Source organism: Myotis daubentonii, chromosome 11, assembly GCF_963259705.1.
Source record: "Myotis daubentonii chromosome 11, mMyoDau2.1, whole genome shotgun sequence".
Classification (NCBI taxonomy): Eukaryota; Metazoa; Chordata; class Mammalia; order Chiroptera; family Vespertilionidae; genus Myotis; species Myotis daubentonii.
The window spans coordinates 6,855,709-6,874,256 of record NC_081850.1 but is presented as its reverse complement, the minus strand read 5'-3'; the positions used below and the strand labels follow the sequence as shown (position 1 = coordinate 6,874,256).

General features: G+C 49.3%; 1 protein-coding gene across 1 annotated transcript in view; it reads right to left on the bottom strand.

Annotated features, from left to right (window-relative positions):
• The window catches only part of HSD17B3 (hydroxysteroid 17-beta dehydrogenase 3), a 51,255-nt gene extending 36,835 nt beyond the window's left edge, over positions 1 to 14,420 (bottom strand). The window contains exons 1-3 of the mRNA XM_059658683.1: positions 14,313 to 14,420; positions 12,912 to 13,110; positions 385 to 431 (exon numbers count right to left, since the gene is read on the bottom strand). Of these exons, the coding sequence (XP_059514666.1) occupies positions 385 to 431; positions 12,912 to 13,110; positions 14,313 to 14,420 (354 nt within the window). The remainder of the gene's footprint in view (positions 1 to 384; positions 432 to 12,911; positions 13,111 to 14,312) is intronic.
• Between the last annotated feature and the right edge of the window lie 4,128 nt (positions 14,421 to 18,548).

The window sequence follows — 18,548 nt, the reverse complement described above, 5'->3', positions numbered from 1 at the left end:
CCCTTAATCTTCGTGGAATTAAAGTTATAGATAATATGTTGTGTCTACACAACTAATGTTTTAAATCAATATATGCCCTAAGCATAATGTAAAGGGTACATAAAAGAAAAGCAGTTTATACTTTTTTGAAATTGTGCTTAAGTATATGATGCTTGTGGTACAATTCCACTAGAAAATAACAATGCCCCTGTATTTGTAAAACAACTCCTAAGGGGAGATACTGCCACCTTTGAATATCATTGCATTTTTTAAAGGTATCCAGGGAGTGAGATTATGACTTTCAAATTTCCTTTTTTACAGAAAATATGTCCCTTCATAATGAATGTCTGCTGCTTTATAATGTGCTCAATACAGGAGGCAGAGAAGGCCGAGAACACAACTCACCTCAAACGAATACGCTTTCCCAATCCCGTCTCCTGCTCCAGTGACCACTGCAAAAAGCAGAAATGGTTCCAAAGGGAAGGTTAACCTTTACAGTCCTCTATCTAGCTGGCCGTGTGTTCTTGCAGGCCACCTCCCTAGGACACTTAATATCCCAAAGCAGCCCCAGCCGGTTTGTTCAGTGGATAGTGTGTCGCCCTGTGGACTGAGGGGTCCCGGGTTCGATTCCAGTCAAGGGCACATGCCCTGGCTGTGGGCTGCAGGAGGCAGCCAGTCAGTGATTCTCTCATCATTGATGTTTCTATCTCTCTCTCTCCCTCCCGCTCTGAAATCAATTAAAAATATATATTTTTTTTTAAATACTCCAAAGCAGCACTCAACTTCCCTCACTAAACGTTCACAATGAAACTTTTTTTATTCCTTTTGAGGGATTGGTGAGGCCATGAAAACACACCCCAAAATGAAACAAAGCACCCAGGCAGGGAACAGTTCCTTCAGACCCCATAGGGGTTTAGACATTTCCAAGCCTTAACGCATCAAGGGCAAGCAGTGCACCTGCTATCTCTCTGCCCACACAGCCAGCTGTCACTGTGGGACATTTCAAGGTTCCTCCTAAAAGTCCAGTTCTCCCTCCTTCCCTTCTCCTCCCCCTCAGACCAGCGGCAATCAATGCCCATGGAAGGCAGGGAACTTAACAAAGAGGAAAACACAGAAATGCAAGAAGAGGCTGAAATAAAAAGAGGGCCCTGAAGAGTCAGTGCTCAGTGGCCTGTTGATTCAGATAGAACTATCAGATGGGCCTTCTCATCCTTCTGTACCCAACACTTGTAGGTGAGAGCAGACCAAGCTGTGCACGCTCCCAGCAGCACCCTGGCAGGGGCACCGGGCTTAGTAACTGCTAATGGCGTCATCTGTTTAATTAGGCACCTCTGAGCGAATCCAAGGTGTTACCTGCCCCTCTTACTAGAAGTACCACGCTCAGGGTTATCGTCACCACTTCCCCTCTCTTACGGGGGTATCAGAAATCACCCAGGACGAGGCCGGCACTATAGTTAAGATAATGGCATCAATAAATGGCTGGCATCTATCGAGAGCTTCCTTTCTGCCAGGCACTGCTTCAAGTGTTATAGATGCATCATCTCAATATTCAAACAAGCCCTAAAGTAGGGAAAATCGTTATTCTTAATTCCTAGATCAGAAGCCAAGAGAGAGGACATTCTTAACCTGGTCAAGGCCGTGCTGCTCAGTGATGATGATGGATTTGAGCACAGGCTGGCTGACTCTGCGGCCACAAGTCTGTTAGGATATACCATTGACATGATTCGCCAGCCAACAACAGGGCCCCGAGGAGCTGACATTTCAGTCTCTAGTAACTGGATCTTCTTCTTGTCTCCCGCCACCCCCACCCCCACCCCCATTTGACCTGTATTATCTCCCAATATCTGCCTATGCCCACAGACATTTTACTCCTGCTAATTATAACACTATTCAGGACTGATTCAGAAGACAGGTTAAGATTATGTTTTTTGAGTGACAAATGCTAAGTCTCTAGCCCCATGTGAACTTTTTTTGCACCGAGTGTTCTTAGCGGGGCTTTGCCCAGCACTGATGGGCAGCACTTGTAGAGTTCACAGCGCCCTCAGGCATGGGCAATTGCATCTGTAAGAGCAGAGCATGTGGGTCCGGACCCTCAAGGTCGAGCACCCAGCAAGTTCATGGACCCAGCGTGCAGCCCCCATGCGAGAGAGCATTCACACGCACTGCAAATGGAACATGCCCCAGTTCAAAACCCATTTTCCACTCCTAACAATTTTCATATCGTAATTTTTCCGTTTCCATTGCTGAAGTTGTCAGATTGCCACTTTAGCAAATAAGGAGGCGAGATGCCCAGTTACATTTGATTTTCAGGTAAACAACGAATAGTTTTTTAGTATAAATATGTCCCACACAGCATTTGGGGTGTCATACACTACAAAATTACTCCTTGTTTATCTGAAATTCAAATCTAACTGAGAATCCTGTATTTATCTGGCAGCCCTGTGAAGCGGCTTACGATTTCTCCTATTTGGCTTGGCATGGTATTTCTAAAGCTGCTTAAATTTTTTTTCTAGGCCATTGGATGTCTTGGTGCCCAACTTGGAAATGTAACATGAAACCACAGCCTCCTGCTTTCTTTACCTTACACCCAGACAGGGGCTAGATTCCAGCAGTCCCAGGAATAAGTCCCATTAGGAGGTAGCAGTTAACCTGCCTGGGACACACCAGACCCAGATTCTATCTTCAAAAGGTGTCTCCACAGAGATCTTTGTTGCCTGCATTTTGTAATACCCTCGCTTCCCAAAAGGGCTCGGAGAAAAATTTTTTCCAATAAAGTGAATTAAAATTATTTGGATTTCAGTCTTTTGAAACACCCTGTAACAAAACGGAGGCTCTCTGGGCTTCTGGAAATCGGAGAGGAGGATGAGGAGCGTCTGCAGCATTTATATCTGAATCATCAGAAACTCTCCAAGGAAGACAGTGCAGCTGGTGGGGTCCGCGGACAAGCACATGGGTGGCGGGCACAGTCCACTCCAGCTAATCTCCCAGACCCCGTCTTGTTTGCCCAACAATTCTAATTCTACTCGTGCTTTCTAGACACCCCGCCCCCACCCAACTTAAAATCACCCAAAGGAAGTCCATCTTTGCTCAAAGGAAAAAGATGCAGAATGCCTTTTGAGACACAAACAATAATAAGCAGGAACAACCACACCCAAGACTGGAGCGCTTTCTTTACCTGCCCACTGGCCCATTGACTTCAGGAAAGACCTTGGCAGAACTTTCCAGAAGTGCAGGAAAATACATCTGGAGAATCTCGCCCACTTTACCAGGTAGACCAGGCACACCAGCAGCCCTACGGGAATGAAGACGTGCTCCAGGGCCTCCCCCATGACGGCACCACAGCTCAGGCTCCCAGGCCTCGCAGACCCGACCCACCCGCTGGGCCTCCTGGGGCGCAGCTGCTGGGGAGGCGGGTCAGGCACCTACTGGAGTCACCGGGTGAGTTCCGCTGTGCGCGGACCTTTAGATTAGAGTAACTTCTTTACACAATCCTCCGATTCACAGGCTTTGTGATAAAGTATTCTTTCTAATATCTTTAGAGCACTGTTGGGAGTTTGTGACCGGGGGAGCTGGTGAAGGAGTGAAAGGATGTGAAGAAAGATAAAGCGTGGACGAAATGAAAATGGCAGCTCAAGGTTCTCCCCCTGATTTGGAAGCTAAAAAGAATGCAATATCCTGTAAGACGTTGATTCAGCAAATATGTCTGACCGCCTCCCAGGTGGCGTAGCAGTCCATGGCGTTGGGGACACACAATGGAGAGCAAGCCTGGGCCACTGCCTGGGGGAGCTGAGAGCCTCGGAGGGGAGACAGATGATATGCAGAGAGCTAACATGCTGGCAGATATCGGTGCCATAAAAAGGTGCTTCTGAGTGTCCCGTTAGGGTGACTCGTGATCAAATACCCTAGGGCAGTGGTCGGCAAACTCACTAGTCAACAGAGCCAAATATCAACAGTACAACGACTGAAATTTCTTTTGAGAGCCACATTTTTTAAACTTAAACTACATAGGTAGGTACATTGTTATTAACTTAATTAGGGGACTCCTAAGCTGGCCTTTGCTAAAAACGTCCTCAATCTGATTGAGGTACGTTCGCTGAGGTCGACCCCTTCCGACTCTCCCAGCCACACTCGTCTTGTATACTTGTTTCGTCTATCTCCTTTCCGAAAACCGACTTCTGCTCATGGGCCACGAAGTTTCAATCGCACCGTACGTGTGCGCCCGCACATGGTATTTTGTGGAAGAGCCACACTCAAGGGGCCAAAGAGCCGCATGTGGCTCGCGAGCCGCGGTTTGCCGACCACTGCCCTAGAGAGAGTGTTCGGGAAGGAATGCGGTAGAGGGGCCCTTGGAGCTGAAATGTGAATGAAAACAAGGAACCGGGAGAGATGAGGGTGCCCCTCCCGCAGGCCGGGCAGCTAGCGCAGATGCAGGGAAATGGGAGAGGCCCATGAGTCCGGGGCCAGTGCGCAGAGCACAGGAGAGAAGCGGGGTGGGGGCCGGGGGGGGGGGGGGGGGGGAGGGGGGCGGGGTAGCAGCAGCCAGGGCCTCTGCGGAGGAGTGGGGCTTGCGTCCAAAGCAGCAGGAAGCCATTGGAGAGGCTGAGACCGTGAAGTCCCAGCATCTGAATTCTGCTTTCACAAGGTCACTGGATGCTGAAAGACGACCTTCGGGCGGTGGAGATAGAGGGTGGGCGTGACGTCTGCGGCAGAGGAGGGAGACTGCAGCAGTCATCCAAGAAGTGCCCCCATGTCACACTTGTCTGTGATATTACCCAACCTCTTGACTGTGGGGACTCTGTATGCTGAGCACTCCCCCAAATGCACAACCCGGGCTAGTCCTCCAGACTTGCATACCCAACTGCCTGCTTGACACCTCCATTTGGATGCCTCATAACACGTCTAAAACCAGTTTCTGATACTGTCTCCAACTGCCAGGCTTGCCTATCTCAAGAGATGGCAGCGCTTATCTTCCGGTTGTTCACGTGAGAAACCTTGGAGATACCTTTGACTTTTCTCTTTCTCTCCCATCGCACAGCCAAGCTGTCTCCTGTTGGATTTGCTCTGTGTTAGATTGTGCTAAACAACATTGCTGTGAATACTGTTGTATTTGTACTTGCCACACATGTGCAAGTCTCTCTCTCTCTCTCTCTCACACACACACACACGCACAATAGCCGGTCACACATATTACATATGTACAAGTTCAATTTTACTTTTATGGTGTATCAACCAGACCCACTTAAGAGACACAAACCACATAGCAATGTAAACAGGGACTACACAATATAAAAATTATTCACTACGTATAAGGAATTTGCAACTAAAAGGATATAAAAGAGAACGCAAAAGAACACCCAATGGCTGAAGCAGAATATCTAAGGGACAAACCAACTTGGGAGGAGGCCTCACTGGGAGTGTGGTTGCAGCCCCCTGGATGGTGAGGTTCTCTGGTTGCCCTGAGAAGCTGTGCCCAGTGAGGAGGAGGAGGCTGGGTAGCGGAACTGCCGCCTGGGACAGGAAGTCCCCACTGGAATGCTAGCAAACCTTGCAGAAATCACTGGGGCCAGTTCTACTGGGGCTGAACTGGAGGAGAACTAGCATTTATTTTTACACTATTGAGTCATTCGGCCTATAAACAGGGCATATCTCTCCCTTTAGTCCTTCTTAATGTCTTCAATAAATTTTTATCATTTCTTTTAAAAGTTTTGCACTTATAAAAATTTATATTAAGAAAAAAATCAAAAACATACCTGAGTAGAGAGACTAATTTAAAGGACCCCCATCTACAGATATTCGGTAATGACATTTCATAATAAAATGTACTGTCATTTAATGTCCACTGTTACTCTGTATATACCCACTTCCCCATCCACAGAATGGCAAAGACTCTTTTTTTAATTGAGGTAGCATTGGTTTATAACATTATATAAGTGTCAGAGGTTCATTATAATTCAACATCTGTATACACTATAGCATGGTCACCACCAAAGGTCCAGTTTCCATCTGTCCCCATACACTTGACACCCTTGGCCCATTTTGTTCTCCTCCCGACCCCTTCCCCTCTTGTAACCACCAATCTGTTGTCTGCATCTATCAATTTGTTTGTTTTGTTTTGTTTTGTTTGTTCATTCCTTTACTTAGCATCATACCATAATGGAGGGAGTGGTAGGTGCATTAACATTACTAAAAGATTCATCAAAATGTTGTTTCTGGCGTTAAAGAACAGCCTGCATCCTAAAATACAGAAGTTCATTGCAACCCTTTAAATGACAATTTCCAACTTGAAAAAATTTAAGATCTTTTCTCTACCAGCTATGGAGGATCTCTTAGATGTTGCTCTAAGAGAGTGGTTCTCAACCTTCCTAATGCCGCGGCCCTTTAATACAGTTCCTCATGTTGTGGTGACCCCCAACCATAAAATTATTTTTGTTGCTATTTCATAACTGTAATTTTGCTACTGTTATGAATCGCAATGTAAATATCTGATATGTAGGATGTATTTTGTTTCAAATTGAACATAATTAAAGCATAGTGATTAATCACAAAAACAATATGTAATTATATATGTGTTTTCCGATGATCTTAGGCAACCCCTGTGAAAGGGTCGTTTGACCCCCAAAGGGGTTGCGACCCACAGGTTGAGAACCGCTGCTCTAAGAGAAACTGAGGTAATCTAATGATTGAAGCTTCTTAACTTAAAGGAGCTATGAAGAAAAGGAGACATTCTTTATAACTTTAAATATATCGTACTTATATATATACTAGAGGCCCAGTGCATGAATTTGTGCATGGTTGGGGTCCCTCGGGGTGACCTACAGGGATCGGGCCCCAGTGTGCGCCCCAGGCTTGCAGCCCCAGCTCATGCTCCCAGACTTGCAGCCCTGTAGCCCTGCTTGGCACCCCACCGTGGCCTGGTGCTGCCCCCTCATCTGCTCCACCATCCCGCCTGCAGGGCAATCGATGGGGGCTGGGCCCCCTGCCCAGCTCCCTCAGCACCTGGGAGCCGGCCAGCGTGCCCACCCACCTCCGCTGGTCGCCATCTGCTGGGCAATCGGGTCCCTGCTCGCACCCACCTTGGCCTGGCACCTCCCACTCACCTGCTCCACCATCCTGCCACAGTCCCACTGTTATCAGGCCCATCAGAGCCAGCAGCACCTTCACTGCCACCGCTGCCAGCACCCAGCACGGCGAGTCGCTGATGCCCACCATGTTCTGCACCACCCCCTGGTGGTCAGCGCATGTCATAGCAAGTGAGCAACCAACCGCCCAAGGGGACAATTTGCACATTAGGCTTTTATTATATAGGATAACAGTATGTTATATTGAGAGATGGAATCTAAAAGACCCACAAGTCAATAGCATGACCTTCTGAGCCTGAGCTCTTCCTGATATGAAGGCCTAGTAAAGGCAATCACTCTGGGAAGTGACTCCAATGAGCAGGAGTTGGGTTGGCACTGGGAGACTGAACAGGGACAAGATGGAAAGACACAGATGTGTCCCTAAGCTGGTCACTGCTGTGGGTGACCGAGGTTTCGTCCTGAGAAACTGTGGAATGCAGCTCAGACCCTTCTGACTTACATATAGAAGTAGAGTGTGTTGCCTGTTGGCTCCTGTGCCCATTGATCAAGCTTGCCCCCTTGGGTATGATCTCCCTCATTTCCAGGTTTGCCCATATATCAGATGGCCTGTGAGTGCCTGTGGGTGAAGAGGAGCCCTGGGGAGGAAAGTAAGAGATGCCGGTGTTAAAAAAAAATCACCTAAGTTTAAAGATCTAGTTGGCTTTATTCAACTATTCAAAAAGGAAGTTTCCAGCAAAGGTTGGATTGTCTCAGGCAAGTTCATCTACCTATGGAAGACAGAAGGGGTCTATCAGATTGACTATCTCACTAGTATTGACCAGGTAACGCGAATTAACTGGTTAAAGATTACATTCTTGGGAGAGGCTACAACTGCAATTAGGTTAGGTACGAAGTCTTGGTTTGCTGACTGGGGACCTAGTACAAGTGACTCCCTTGGGATCTATTGTCTCCTTAAAAAATCCCTCTCCCACCTCTTCGATCAGACTCTCAGCCTGAGAGGTGTGATCTAAATTCAAGGGATCCGTGGCCCTCTCAGCTACTGCACTGTAGTCCCCACAGCTCTTATACCCTCTGTGTGGTATTCACAGGTCATGACTGTAGGCTCATAATTTTTCAGTCAGTCATTCTCTTCCTTCCTTTTCTGGTGTTCCCATCTTCAGGAAATCATTTGCTTGGTGGTTAGCAGCTGTGAACATGCATTTAAAGCTTTTGGGAGAACTCAGTACATCAAGGAGGACATTATGATTATTATAAGCAGGTTAATTTCCAACTTTTGGAGTGAACTTCAGAGCCATGGTCCCCAGACCCAAACCATTGAAAATCAAATAAGGAAAAGAAAGACTCCACTGAAGGAGTCACCCTTGTAAGACAAGCGGCTCGCTCCGTGATCTTATGTAACTGACTTCAGCTTCCCCCATGGTGTGAATACAGGCTCAGCAGTTGTGCTGGCTACAGCACAGGCCCTCCATGTTCAGCTAGAAGATAACCAGGGGCTATTTCATGATCAAGAACAACCTTAACTGGAGTCTACAAATTTTTTGTTGTTGGGCAGCTACTGTCTTAGCAGTGGATTCAGCAATATTTTCAAGTTTAAGGAGAGGTTCCTGACCATAACCTCATTTACGCTTACTCCCAACCAGGGACGTAGGGCCCTGCCAAAGGAAGCAAGCCCTGAGTCATGACTGCCTCCTGGAAGGTCTTTTCTAACTCCATGATGTAAACTCAAGGGAATTGACCAATAAAGTGTCTCAGTTCATTTGTGAACAGTTTAGGGCACAGATAACCAAAGAGGCATTGCTTGGTTATGTGCCAGCCATCTGGGCATTCATAGGCCCAAGGAGAATGATAATGACCACAGCTCTTCCCCTTAAGCTGGCATTGCCAATGAACTCAGTAGCAGGAATTGTTGCATTTGCCCATTCAAGCCACGGGTCAGTCAGGTGTCCAGCGCATTTGGGAAGTCCATTTAACCTGAAATAAAAGTTGTTCTAAATCACTTGCAAAGATGGGAGCTGCTGGTGAGATCGTTTTGTGATTGGAGGCAGATGTGGTGTACATAATGACAAAAACATAGGGGTGCACATGAACTAAGGCTTACATAGGTATTTATGTCAAATTGGTTAAGTACAGGTCTCATTAGAGAAAGGTGAAAACGGGCACTGGGTGTTCTGGCCATAACGGTTGACCTTGATAAGAGACTTCTGGGGCTGGAGGAGTGCAGTCATAGTCTGCAGCGACACTGGGGTAGAAGAGAAACAGCTCACAGGGAGTAGCAGGTGTCTTTCGCGTCAGGGATAGGTCAGAATATCTGATGATGAATCGAGCAGTCTGAAAGGGAGCCCCCTGAACAGTGGCCTGGGATATACGAATGAGGACATTATCTCTGTAGGCCAGTGCCAGAGTAAAGGAAGGACAGGGGGAAAGAAACAGTTTCGTGGTTAAACTATGGAGTCCTGATCCAGTATCCCGAGTGGAAGTCAGCTACTTCTCTTTCTTGTCAATGTGAGTCCAAGGTCGCCAGCGTCTGTTCAGCACCAGCTGGCAGACGGCACCTTCAGCTGGAGATGGAGACCCAGGCCAAGAGCCTGCTGGTGTGTGGCAGTGCCCATGGTCAGCAGCCCGGTACGGTGAGGTCCCCTCCAGTGGGGTCCAGGGCTGTCTTCCTCTGATGGCAGGTCCAGAACACCCAGCCACCAGGCCCTGGACCCTGACCACCAGGATCCTCTGAGTCAGAATCTGGAAAAGCTTTTTGACCTGCTGACAGACTTTAGTTTAACCCATTAGCCTGACCAGGATAATCAGCAGAGCTGTCGCCGATGTACATTGGTCTGCGGGGACCGCCGCGTGTGGGGTGAGCTTGTTTCCCTGAGGGGTTACTGCGCACACTCAGCAAGACCCAGGGCAGCCCCTGAGGCTTCCAGCAGCTTCAGCAGGTTTAGAGGTTTTAAGTCCGAGGAGCCCATTAGTTCTCTCAACCTTGCCTGATGGTTGAGGGCGACAGGAACGGGGATAATTCCAAGTATGAAGGCAGAGGTCTGGGCCTGTTTCTGCAGAAGCAGAATAGACTTTATCCACGTGTCACAACCTTGAAGGTTCTGTGCTGCTGCCTGTGCATGAAAGTCAGCGAGGGCCTTTCTCCAACAGGCAGGCGGGCCTTCCAGTGAGAGCCCCAGTGTTGGTGACAGTCCTTTCAGAAGGTCAGAGCATCGCTGTCTACTGGTTGCCCCCCCTTTTTTAAAAGATTTTTAGAGATAGAGGAAGCGGGGCGGGGAGGGAAGGGAGGGGGAGGGAAACATAGATGGGTTGCCTCCTGAAAGCCACCCATCAGGGATGGAGTCTGTAACTCAGGCATGTGCCCTGAGTGGAAATCAACCTTTTGGTGCACAGGATGACACCCAACCAACCGATCCACACTGGCCAGGGCATTGGTGCCCATTTTTTATGGGGGTTCTTATAAACATAAGAAAACCCCTTTGTTTCCCTAACGCTCCAAAATCATGGATGACCTCACAGGCACACCAGCGGTCATGACAGTCTAAACCAGCCGTGGGCAAACTACGGCCCGCGGGCCGGATCCGGCCCGTTTTTGAAATGAATAAAACTAAAAAAAACCCCAAACCGTACCCTTTTATGTAATGATGTTTACTTTGAATTTATATTAGTTCACACAAACAATCCATCCATGCTTTTGTTCCGGCCCTCCGGTCCAGTTTAAGAACCCATTGTGGCCCTCAAGTCAAAAAGTTTGCCCACCCCTGGTCTAAACATTAACAATGTGTCCTTTGATAACTTGTGGGCTCTGGTAAGAGCATGGAGCTGTGTTGTGGGGCTAATGGAGACTCAGGGAGGTTTCCCCTTCCGAGCAGTTCATATTGGGTAGGACCAGCATAACCAGCTTGGAAATTCCCCTTTTCATCTTTCCAGTATGAATCATCAACAAACAGAATTAGATTCGGGTTAAAGGGGTGCCTTGTAAATCAGAGCGCAGTGTCATAAAATGGGACCTTATTCCCTCCTGGTCCCGGGGCTGGCTTAGCTGGGGTAGTGACGTAGCAGGAATGAAAACACTCCCATGTGTAAGAGGCAGATTAGGTGGTGAGGGCAGAGGACCTCTGCGGAGGCTAGTCTACCTGCAGAGAAATGCTGACTCAATTCAGTCAGGAAGACTCCGGACGGCCTGCGGGGTCTGCAAACACATTAAAGCGCTGCGGCTTCCACTCACTTTGCCCACACTGAACCTGCAGGCGGCTGGGATGGGGCCAGCAGTGGCACGTGGCTGCTGATGGTCAACAGGCCTGCGTTGGTTACCATGTTCTCCTGTGAGCCTTCCCAGGGCTTGGTCATGCCTCTCACACACAGATCAGGTGAAAGGTTCTGAACACCTAGGGAAGCTCAGGCAGGTGTTCTGACAGCACGTGTGGGGTCCTATAAAGGCCTGCACAGGTGGGAAAGAGTTGGCCCCTGGACTAAAAGTGTAAGGCCTCAGATTAGAGCGAGCATCTATGGAGTTCACTGCAACATGCCCATGCTTGGTGTGGGAGGAGAGAGGACTGGGCCATGTGAGGACCACACAGGACCCAGTAACCAAGCTCCAGTGGCCTCTCCCATCACCCGAGTGTGTGCGTGTGTGTGTGGGGGGGGGGGGGAGTCGGGGGACGGGGAGACCAGTGGAAATAAATGCAAAGCAGCGGGTGGAACTGGGAGAAGACACCAAGTCCGGTAAGGCCTCGCCTAGATATGGGCCCCAAGGGAGCCCCACATTCAGGGCATAAGATCAGGTCAAAGTGTGAAGGCAAACCCCGATTCTGTAAAACTGCTGTTTGGCATTCTCCGCTATTCTTTGGTCGGCCTCTATCTAATTCTGGAAAAATAACTTGGCTTCCTGGCCTGCTTGAATAGTGGGGGAGACAGACTTGGCTGTCTGACCTTGTAGGCCAGAGACTAGACTAGATACACCCAATGCCATGCCAGGTGCAGTTTTTAATTGGATAGAACCGTGTAGTTTTCAAGGCCGCCGCCAGCAGGCGCACAAAGGGCTGGCTCTTCTATAAAAAGGGAAGCTCTGCTTGTAGCTTTGCTTAGAATTTGGGTTAATTTCCCTAAGCCCGCCCGGTGAATACAGTGTAACTCCAAACTCTCAGAGCGCTGTTTGGTTCTGGTCCGGTTTTTCTGAAACAAAAGGTCAAAGAACATCAACATCTTAGGGCTAAAAGACAGAAGCAGAAAATTACAGAGAAATGCGACAGCTAGTGTGCACACGCAGGACATAATGCTGAACCTCAGACTTTATTAGAAATTCACATTGGAGAGGGCAGGAGGGGGAGGGGTCTTCCCGAGGCTGAGGACCCACGTGGCACAGCGGGGCTGGCGGGGCCCAGGCAGGGGGGCGGGGCTCCGGCCTCGGGGGAGGGGGAGGCTGCCTGGAGGGGACGGGAGGCCGGAGTGCGATTCGGTGCCCCCACGGGTGAGGGTCCGGGAGGGGGTCGGGAGCTGGGCGGCTGCTAAGGGGAGGGACCCAACGGGTCGGATCGGACCGTCTAGACCCCCCGTGAACGCGGCGGGCGGTCCGGGCCGGGGTCAGAGGTTGCAAGTCTGGGGGTGCTACCGGCCGCCGGTCGAGAGTCGGGGGTCGGGGCCACGGTCACCTGAGCAACACGAAGAACCCGAGGAGGCGGCGGAAGGCGGGCGGGAAGAGCCGCGAGGAGGCGACTGCCATCTTGACCAAGGGCGCGGGCCAGAGCCGGTCGCGCACGTGGATGAGCGGCTAGGGTTTGGGCTGCGGGTGCGGGGCCCGCGCGCGGGGGCAGGGTCCCGCTGGGTCCGGGCCCCCGGGTGCCGCGTGCTCCGACTTACCGCCCAGGGTCGCGCCCTCCCGGCCCGCGGGCCCGCCACCGGCCGCCTCTCCGCCGCCGCCATCGGCCTCCGCCGCCCGGCTGACGCCAGCGAGTCGCAGCGCCGGCGAGGGCGGCCCTTCTCCGCCCGCGCGCCAGGAGCGTGGGGATGCGGCGGGGTGGGGGGTGGGGGGGGCTGCGTCTGCCCCGTGTTTTGCATACTGCACCCACAATACCCCGCGGCTCTAGGACGTGCTTGGACGGTAAAACTAGTCAATAGATGAGGGATTTACGTGATGAAAGACGCCTGAAGTAAGCGCACCGGTACGAGGTGTTCTCGGATGTGGCGCTGTAAGAAGCCAGGTCAAATGGAAGCGTAAAGTATGTCACTCTAACTGTAAAAGGAATTGAACGGTCGCCTTGAAATACTTTATGGAGGACACTGGCCACCTGTGCTCTGTGCAAATCGCTGCGGGCTCCACCCGATGCCCTGTGGCGTCTCATGTTGCAGCCCTGCGTTGGGCAGGCCCATGGGCCACTGTGGGCCCATTTGGCGTCATAGGGTGTCTCGGTGCCCCGCCTCTCCCCTCACTGGCCAATTTGCCGTTTCGGGGCGGCTTTCTAGCCGGGGTGCCAGGCATCGGAACCAGCAACTGCGCCGGCTGGGGACGGGCCCTTTCACTGAGGAAACGCGGGCGTGAGGGAAGAGTGGTTTGCTGAGCCGGGTTTTTCTTCTCATCTTTCACACCTGCCTAGTGCTTGGTGCTCATGATGGCTTTTACCAACCCCCACTGCCCCTCCTGCCGAGGAGTCCCAACGCTGTGGTCACAGCTCAAATGTCAAGGCAAGGACTTTATCATCCTGTTAAAGGTCTAAAAGGCAGCAAGGCAGTTATCCCCACGTCCACCCGGCAAGGGAGAAGAGGGCTAGGATACAGGGAGCCACAGCTTTTTCATTAGGGCCTTGGTCGTCTCTCCGACCCAACACTGCTGCAAAAATTACTTGGCTTTCAGACATGCCTGTTTGGGTTGATCAATGGCCCCTAACTGGATAGAAGCTTCAAGCAGCACAGCTTCTAGCACAATAGTACAAGAACAACTTAAGGCTGGTCCAAGGAATACACCTATTTTCGCAATTAAGAAAAAATCAGGTGGGAGGAGACTTTTGCAAGATCTCCGAGCAATAAAGGCCATGGAGGTTATGGGCCCCCTTTAATCGGGGCTGCCCTCACTTACTGCTATTCCTCTTAATGATGAACTACTCGTTCTAGATTTAAAGGATTGTTTTTTCACTATACCTTCGCATCCAGTGTCCACTGGATTTGCATTTAGTGTCCCTGCAATAAACTTTAAGGAGCCAACGAAGAGATACTGCTGAAGTGCTGCCGCAGGGAATGGCTAACAGTCCTGCGCTATGCCAGGACTTTGTGGATGCAGCGCTCCACCCCAAAAGGCAGCAGCACCCCCAGGCACACATCATCCATTATATAGATGACATCTTGCTGGCTCATGAGAATGTAGACACTCTTCATAAAGCTTTTGCAGACTTACACCACTCTCTCTTAACGATGGGACTGTGTATTGCACCAGAAAAGGTACAGAAAATTTCTCCTTTTCAATATCAAGGCAGTTTAATTGAAGGACGTACTGTGCATTCTCAACGCTTACAAATTTGGACGGATACATTAGTAATTTTAAATGATTTTCAAAAATTACCCGGGAACATTCATTGGATCCGTCCCTCATTAAAATTGACTACTGCAGATTTCGCTCCTTTGATGTTCTTCGAGGAGATTCCCCACCATCTTCTCCCAGACAATGAACTGCTGAAGCTGGTACTGCTTTAACCATAGTAGAAGCCGCCCTTCATGCTGCTCAGCTTGCAAGAGTAGATTTAACTACTCCCCTTCCGCTGTTAATTTTCCCTACTACTCACACTCCCACGGGAGTCATTTTGCAGGACCCGGGGGTAATAGAATGGCTCCACTGGCCCATTCTCCGACCAAAGTATTAACACCATTTCATGATTCAGTTTCTCAACTCATATCGAAAGCACGGTACAGCTAGTTCAATTAGTAGGGCAAGAACCTTCCCTCATTATAGTGCCATTTACCACGGCACAGCAAAGCTGGCTATGGCAACACTCTATTAATTGGCAAACAGCTCTTGCTAACTATCCTGGTCAAACTGGAAATCATTATCCTGCTAATAAGATTTTACAGTTTTTGTCTGTTACAACTTTTATCTTTCCAAAAATAGTTAAGCAGCAACCTCTCCCTCAAGCACTGTCTTCACTGACGGGTCCAGCTCAGGGAAAGCCGGATTTCATAGAGTTCTAAAGTAATTCAGGCAAATTACTCCTCTGCACGAGTAGAAATCCAAGCTCTCATTTATGCTTTAGAAAACTTTGCCTCAACCTGACAACATCTACAGTGACAGTGCTTATGTAGTTGGAATGGCTACAGTTATTGAAACTGCTACCATTGGGCATACGAACTCTGAAGAGCTATTCCACCTGTTTATCACCTTGCGAAGAGTTATTCGAAAACGGCGGTTTCCATGTTTTATTGGCCATATTAGACCCCATTCTGGCCTTCCGGGTCCCTTGGCTGCAGGTAATGAGGAAGTAGATCGTCTCGTCGCCTCAGTAGAGGAGGTCACTCCATCCTCCATGGCATAGGCCTCGCATGCCCTGCATCGTCAAAATGCCTCTGCCTTGCGCAGGGAATTCCATATTTCCCGAGAGCAGGCTCTCCAAATCGTTAAGCAATGCCCTCGGTGTGTTATCTGCCTGGAGCCGGTCCATGCTTGCTGTTTCAAGGGACCTGGCATATATGGTATACTGTTCTTAATATGTTTGCTCACCTTCTTGGCACTATGTGTTTTAACCAAGGTCTCCTCTCTGAGAAAGGTTGTTTCCCCAGGTAGGGATTTTCCCCTGAAGTTAGGGAGGGAATAAAACCCCTCAACTAAGTGCCAGGCGGGTAATTAATCACTTTAACTACTAACAATCATGCTTAAGCTACATAATCTTTACTCCCTGGAATGGAGATAAGAAACACCCTAACCTTTGTAATAGAGATTGATAGGATTGAATCAACTGGTATAAATACAGATGTAACAAGACAGCAACACACACAACTTAGAAGTCAGAACTCAGAAGACAGAACCTACAGACAGAAGAACTTTGCTGGAGAGAACATGGCAAAAGATCCTGGACTGAACCTGACTACAGAAATATGGCAAGAGAACCTGACTAGAACCTGGTGACTGAACCTGGCTGGAGATCTCAGACAGAACCTGGCTGGAGAACCTAGCGAGGGAACGTGGCTACTGAACCTGGCTGGAGAACCTATAGAACCTGGCAATAGAACTAGGCAAGAGAACCCAACCATGCTGATCAACTGAACGCTGCCTCTGTGTCATTCATTCCTTCTTCGCCGACTCCGTCCACACCTTTGGGGACCCCTGGACCTGCTGGGGTTGGACCCTGGCATATGGCGCCCGAACAGGGACCCCTAGGTAAGCGCCCCGCACTCGGAACGGATAGGACTCCACCATAGGAAAAGGGTGGATAGTCTTCGCCGACTCCGTCCACACCTTTGGGAACCCCTGGAAAAGGATTCCCGTAGGTAAGCCCCCCCCATTGAGAACTCCCACACTCGGGACGGATAGGACTCCACCAGGGTGCTACAGACCCCCCTATAGAGGATAAGTAGGGTAAGAAGGTGGATAGTACAGAACTTAGATTGAGAAGATGTGCCATACTGAGTCCAAAGAAAGAAGACTCTGTATTGATCTTTAGATTAAGAAGATGTGCCATACTGAGTCTAAAGAAATAAGACTCTGTATTGATCTTTTAACACATATGCTTGCTAGCAGAGGAATTAAGGTTACTCCCAGTCAGACGGAACGTTTTATACAAGAAGTATGTCCATGCTTTTCTGAGGAAGGAAAGGTAAATGTAACGGCATGGGAGAAGGTAGGCCCAAGGAGCCTTATCCTTAACCCCACTGCAGCCTTTCCACCCCGGGAAAGTGCAGGATTGGCAAGCTCTCCCTGGGGTGATAGATCAGGACTCAGGTAGTAGCGGAAAGCGCCAATCCTACTCTTAAAATGGATACAAGAGAGCATTTTGGGTTTTTCTTTTTAATGCCTGCTTTTAAAAAATAAAAAAGTGGGAATTTGCAGGGAGCCGGTCCATGCTTGCTGTTTCAAGGGACCTGGCATATATGGCATACTGTTCTTAATATGTTTGCTCACCTTCTTGGCACTATGTGTTTTAACCAAGGTCTCTGAGAAAGGTTGTTTCCCCAGGTAGGGATTTTCTCCTGAAGTTAGGGAGGGAATAAAACCCCTTAACTAAGTGCCAGGCGGGTAATTAATCACTTTAACTACAAACAATCATGCTTAAGCTGCATAATCTTTACTCCCTGGAATGAAGATAAGAAACACCCTAACCTTTGTAATAGAGATTGATAGGATTGAATCAACTGGTATAAATACAGATGTAACAAGACAGCAACACACACAACTTAGAAGTCAGAACTCAGAAGACAGAACCTACACAGAACCTACAGACAGAAGAATTTCGCTGTAGAGAACATGGCAAAAGATCCTGGACTGAACCTGACTACAGAAATATGGCAAGAGAACCTGACTAGAACCTGGTGACTGAACCTGGCTGGAGATCTCAGACAGAACCTGGCTGGAGAACCTAGCGAGGGAACGTGGCTACTGAACCTGGCTGGAGAACCTATAGAACCTGGCAATAGAACTAGGCAAGAGAACCCAACCATGCTGATCAACTGAACGCTGCCTCTGTGTCATTCATTCCTTCTTCGCCGACTCCGTCCACACCTTTGGGGACCCCTGGACCTGCTGGGGTTGGACCCCGGCAGTTATCCTCCTCCCTGTGCCAGCATTGGGGGTAAATCCCCGAGGGCTTAAACCTAAGAAATCTGGCAAATGGATGTTACTCATGTGCCTGAATTTGGCAGATTTCGGTGGGTCCATGTCTCTACAGACACATGCTCACGTTTCATTTTTGTTACTCCCCAAACAGGGGAAAGTGCAAAGCATGTAATTAACCACTGCCTAGCGGCTTCTCCAGTCATAGGACGGCCCCTAGAGATAAAAACAGATAATGGACCTGCCTGTACTAGCTCCTTTCCGCAGTTTTGCAAGCAATACCAAATTATGCATAAAACAGGAATTCCCTATAACCCCTAAGGACAGGCAATTGTAGAAAGAGCTAATCGAACCTTAAAGACTCAATTATAAAAACAGAAAGGTATCCTACTCGACAGAATCAGTTAAATCATGCCCTTCACACTTTCAATTTTTTAAATTGTGACGATGAGGGTCGCACAGCAGCCGAGAGTCATCAAAGTCCTGGTGCCGTGGCATCTGCCGGTATGGCATGATGGGAGGATTTATAAACAGGGCAGTGGAGAGGGCCAGATCCAAACATGGGGAAGAGGCCATGTTTGTATCTTTCCAGAAGGTGCGTCTAACCCCACCTGGGTGCCAGAGCAAGCAGTGCGTCACAACCATGGACCTCCTAGGAGAACAGCTCATCCCGCCGTTCAAGAAGCTGAAGATCACACCTCCGGTGATGATGCCAGCTCAGCCACCAGCCCCGAAGGAGAAAAGCAGAA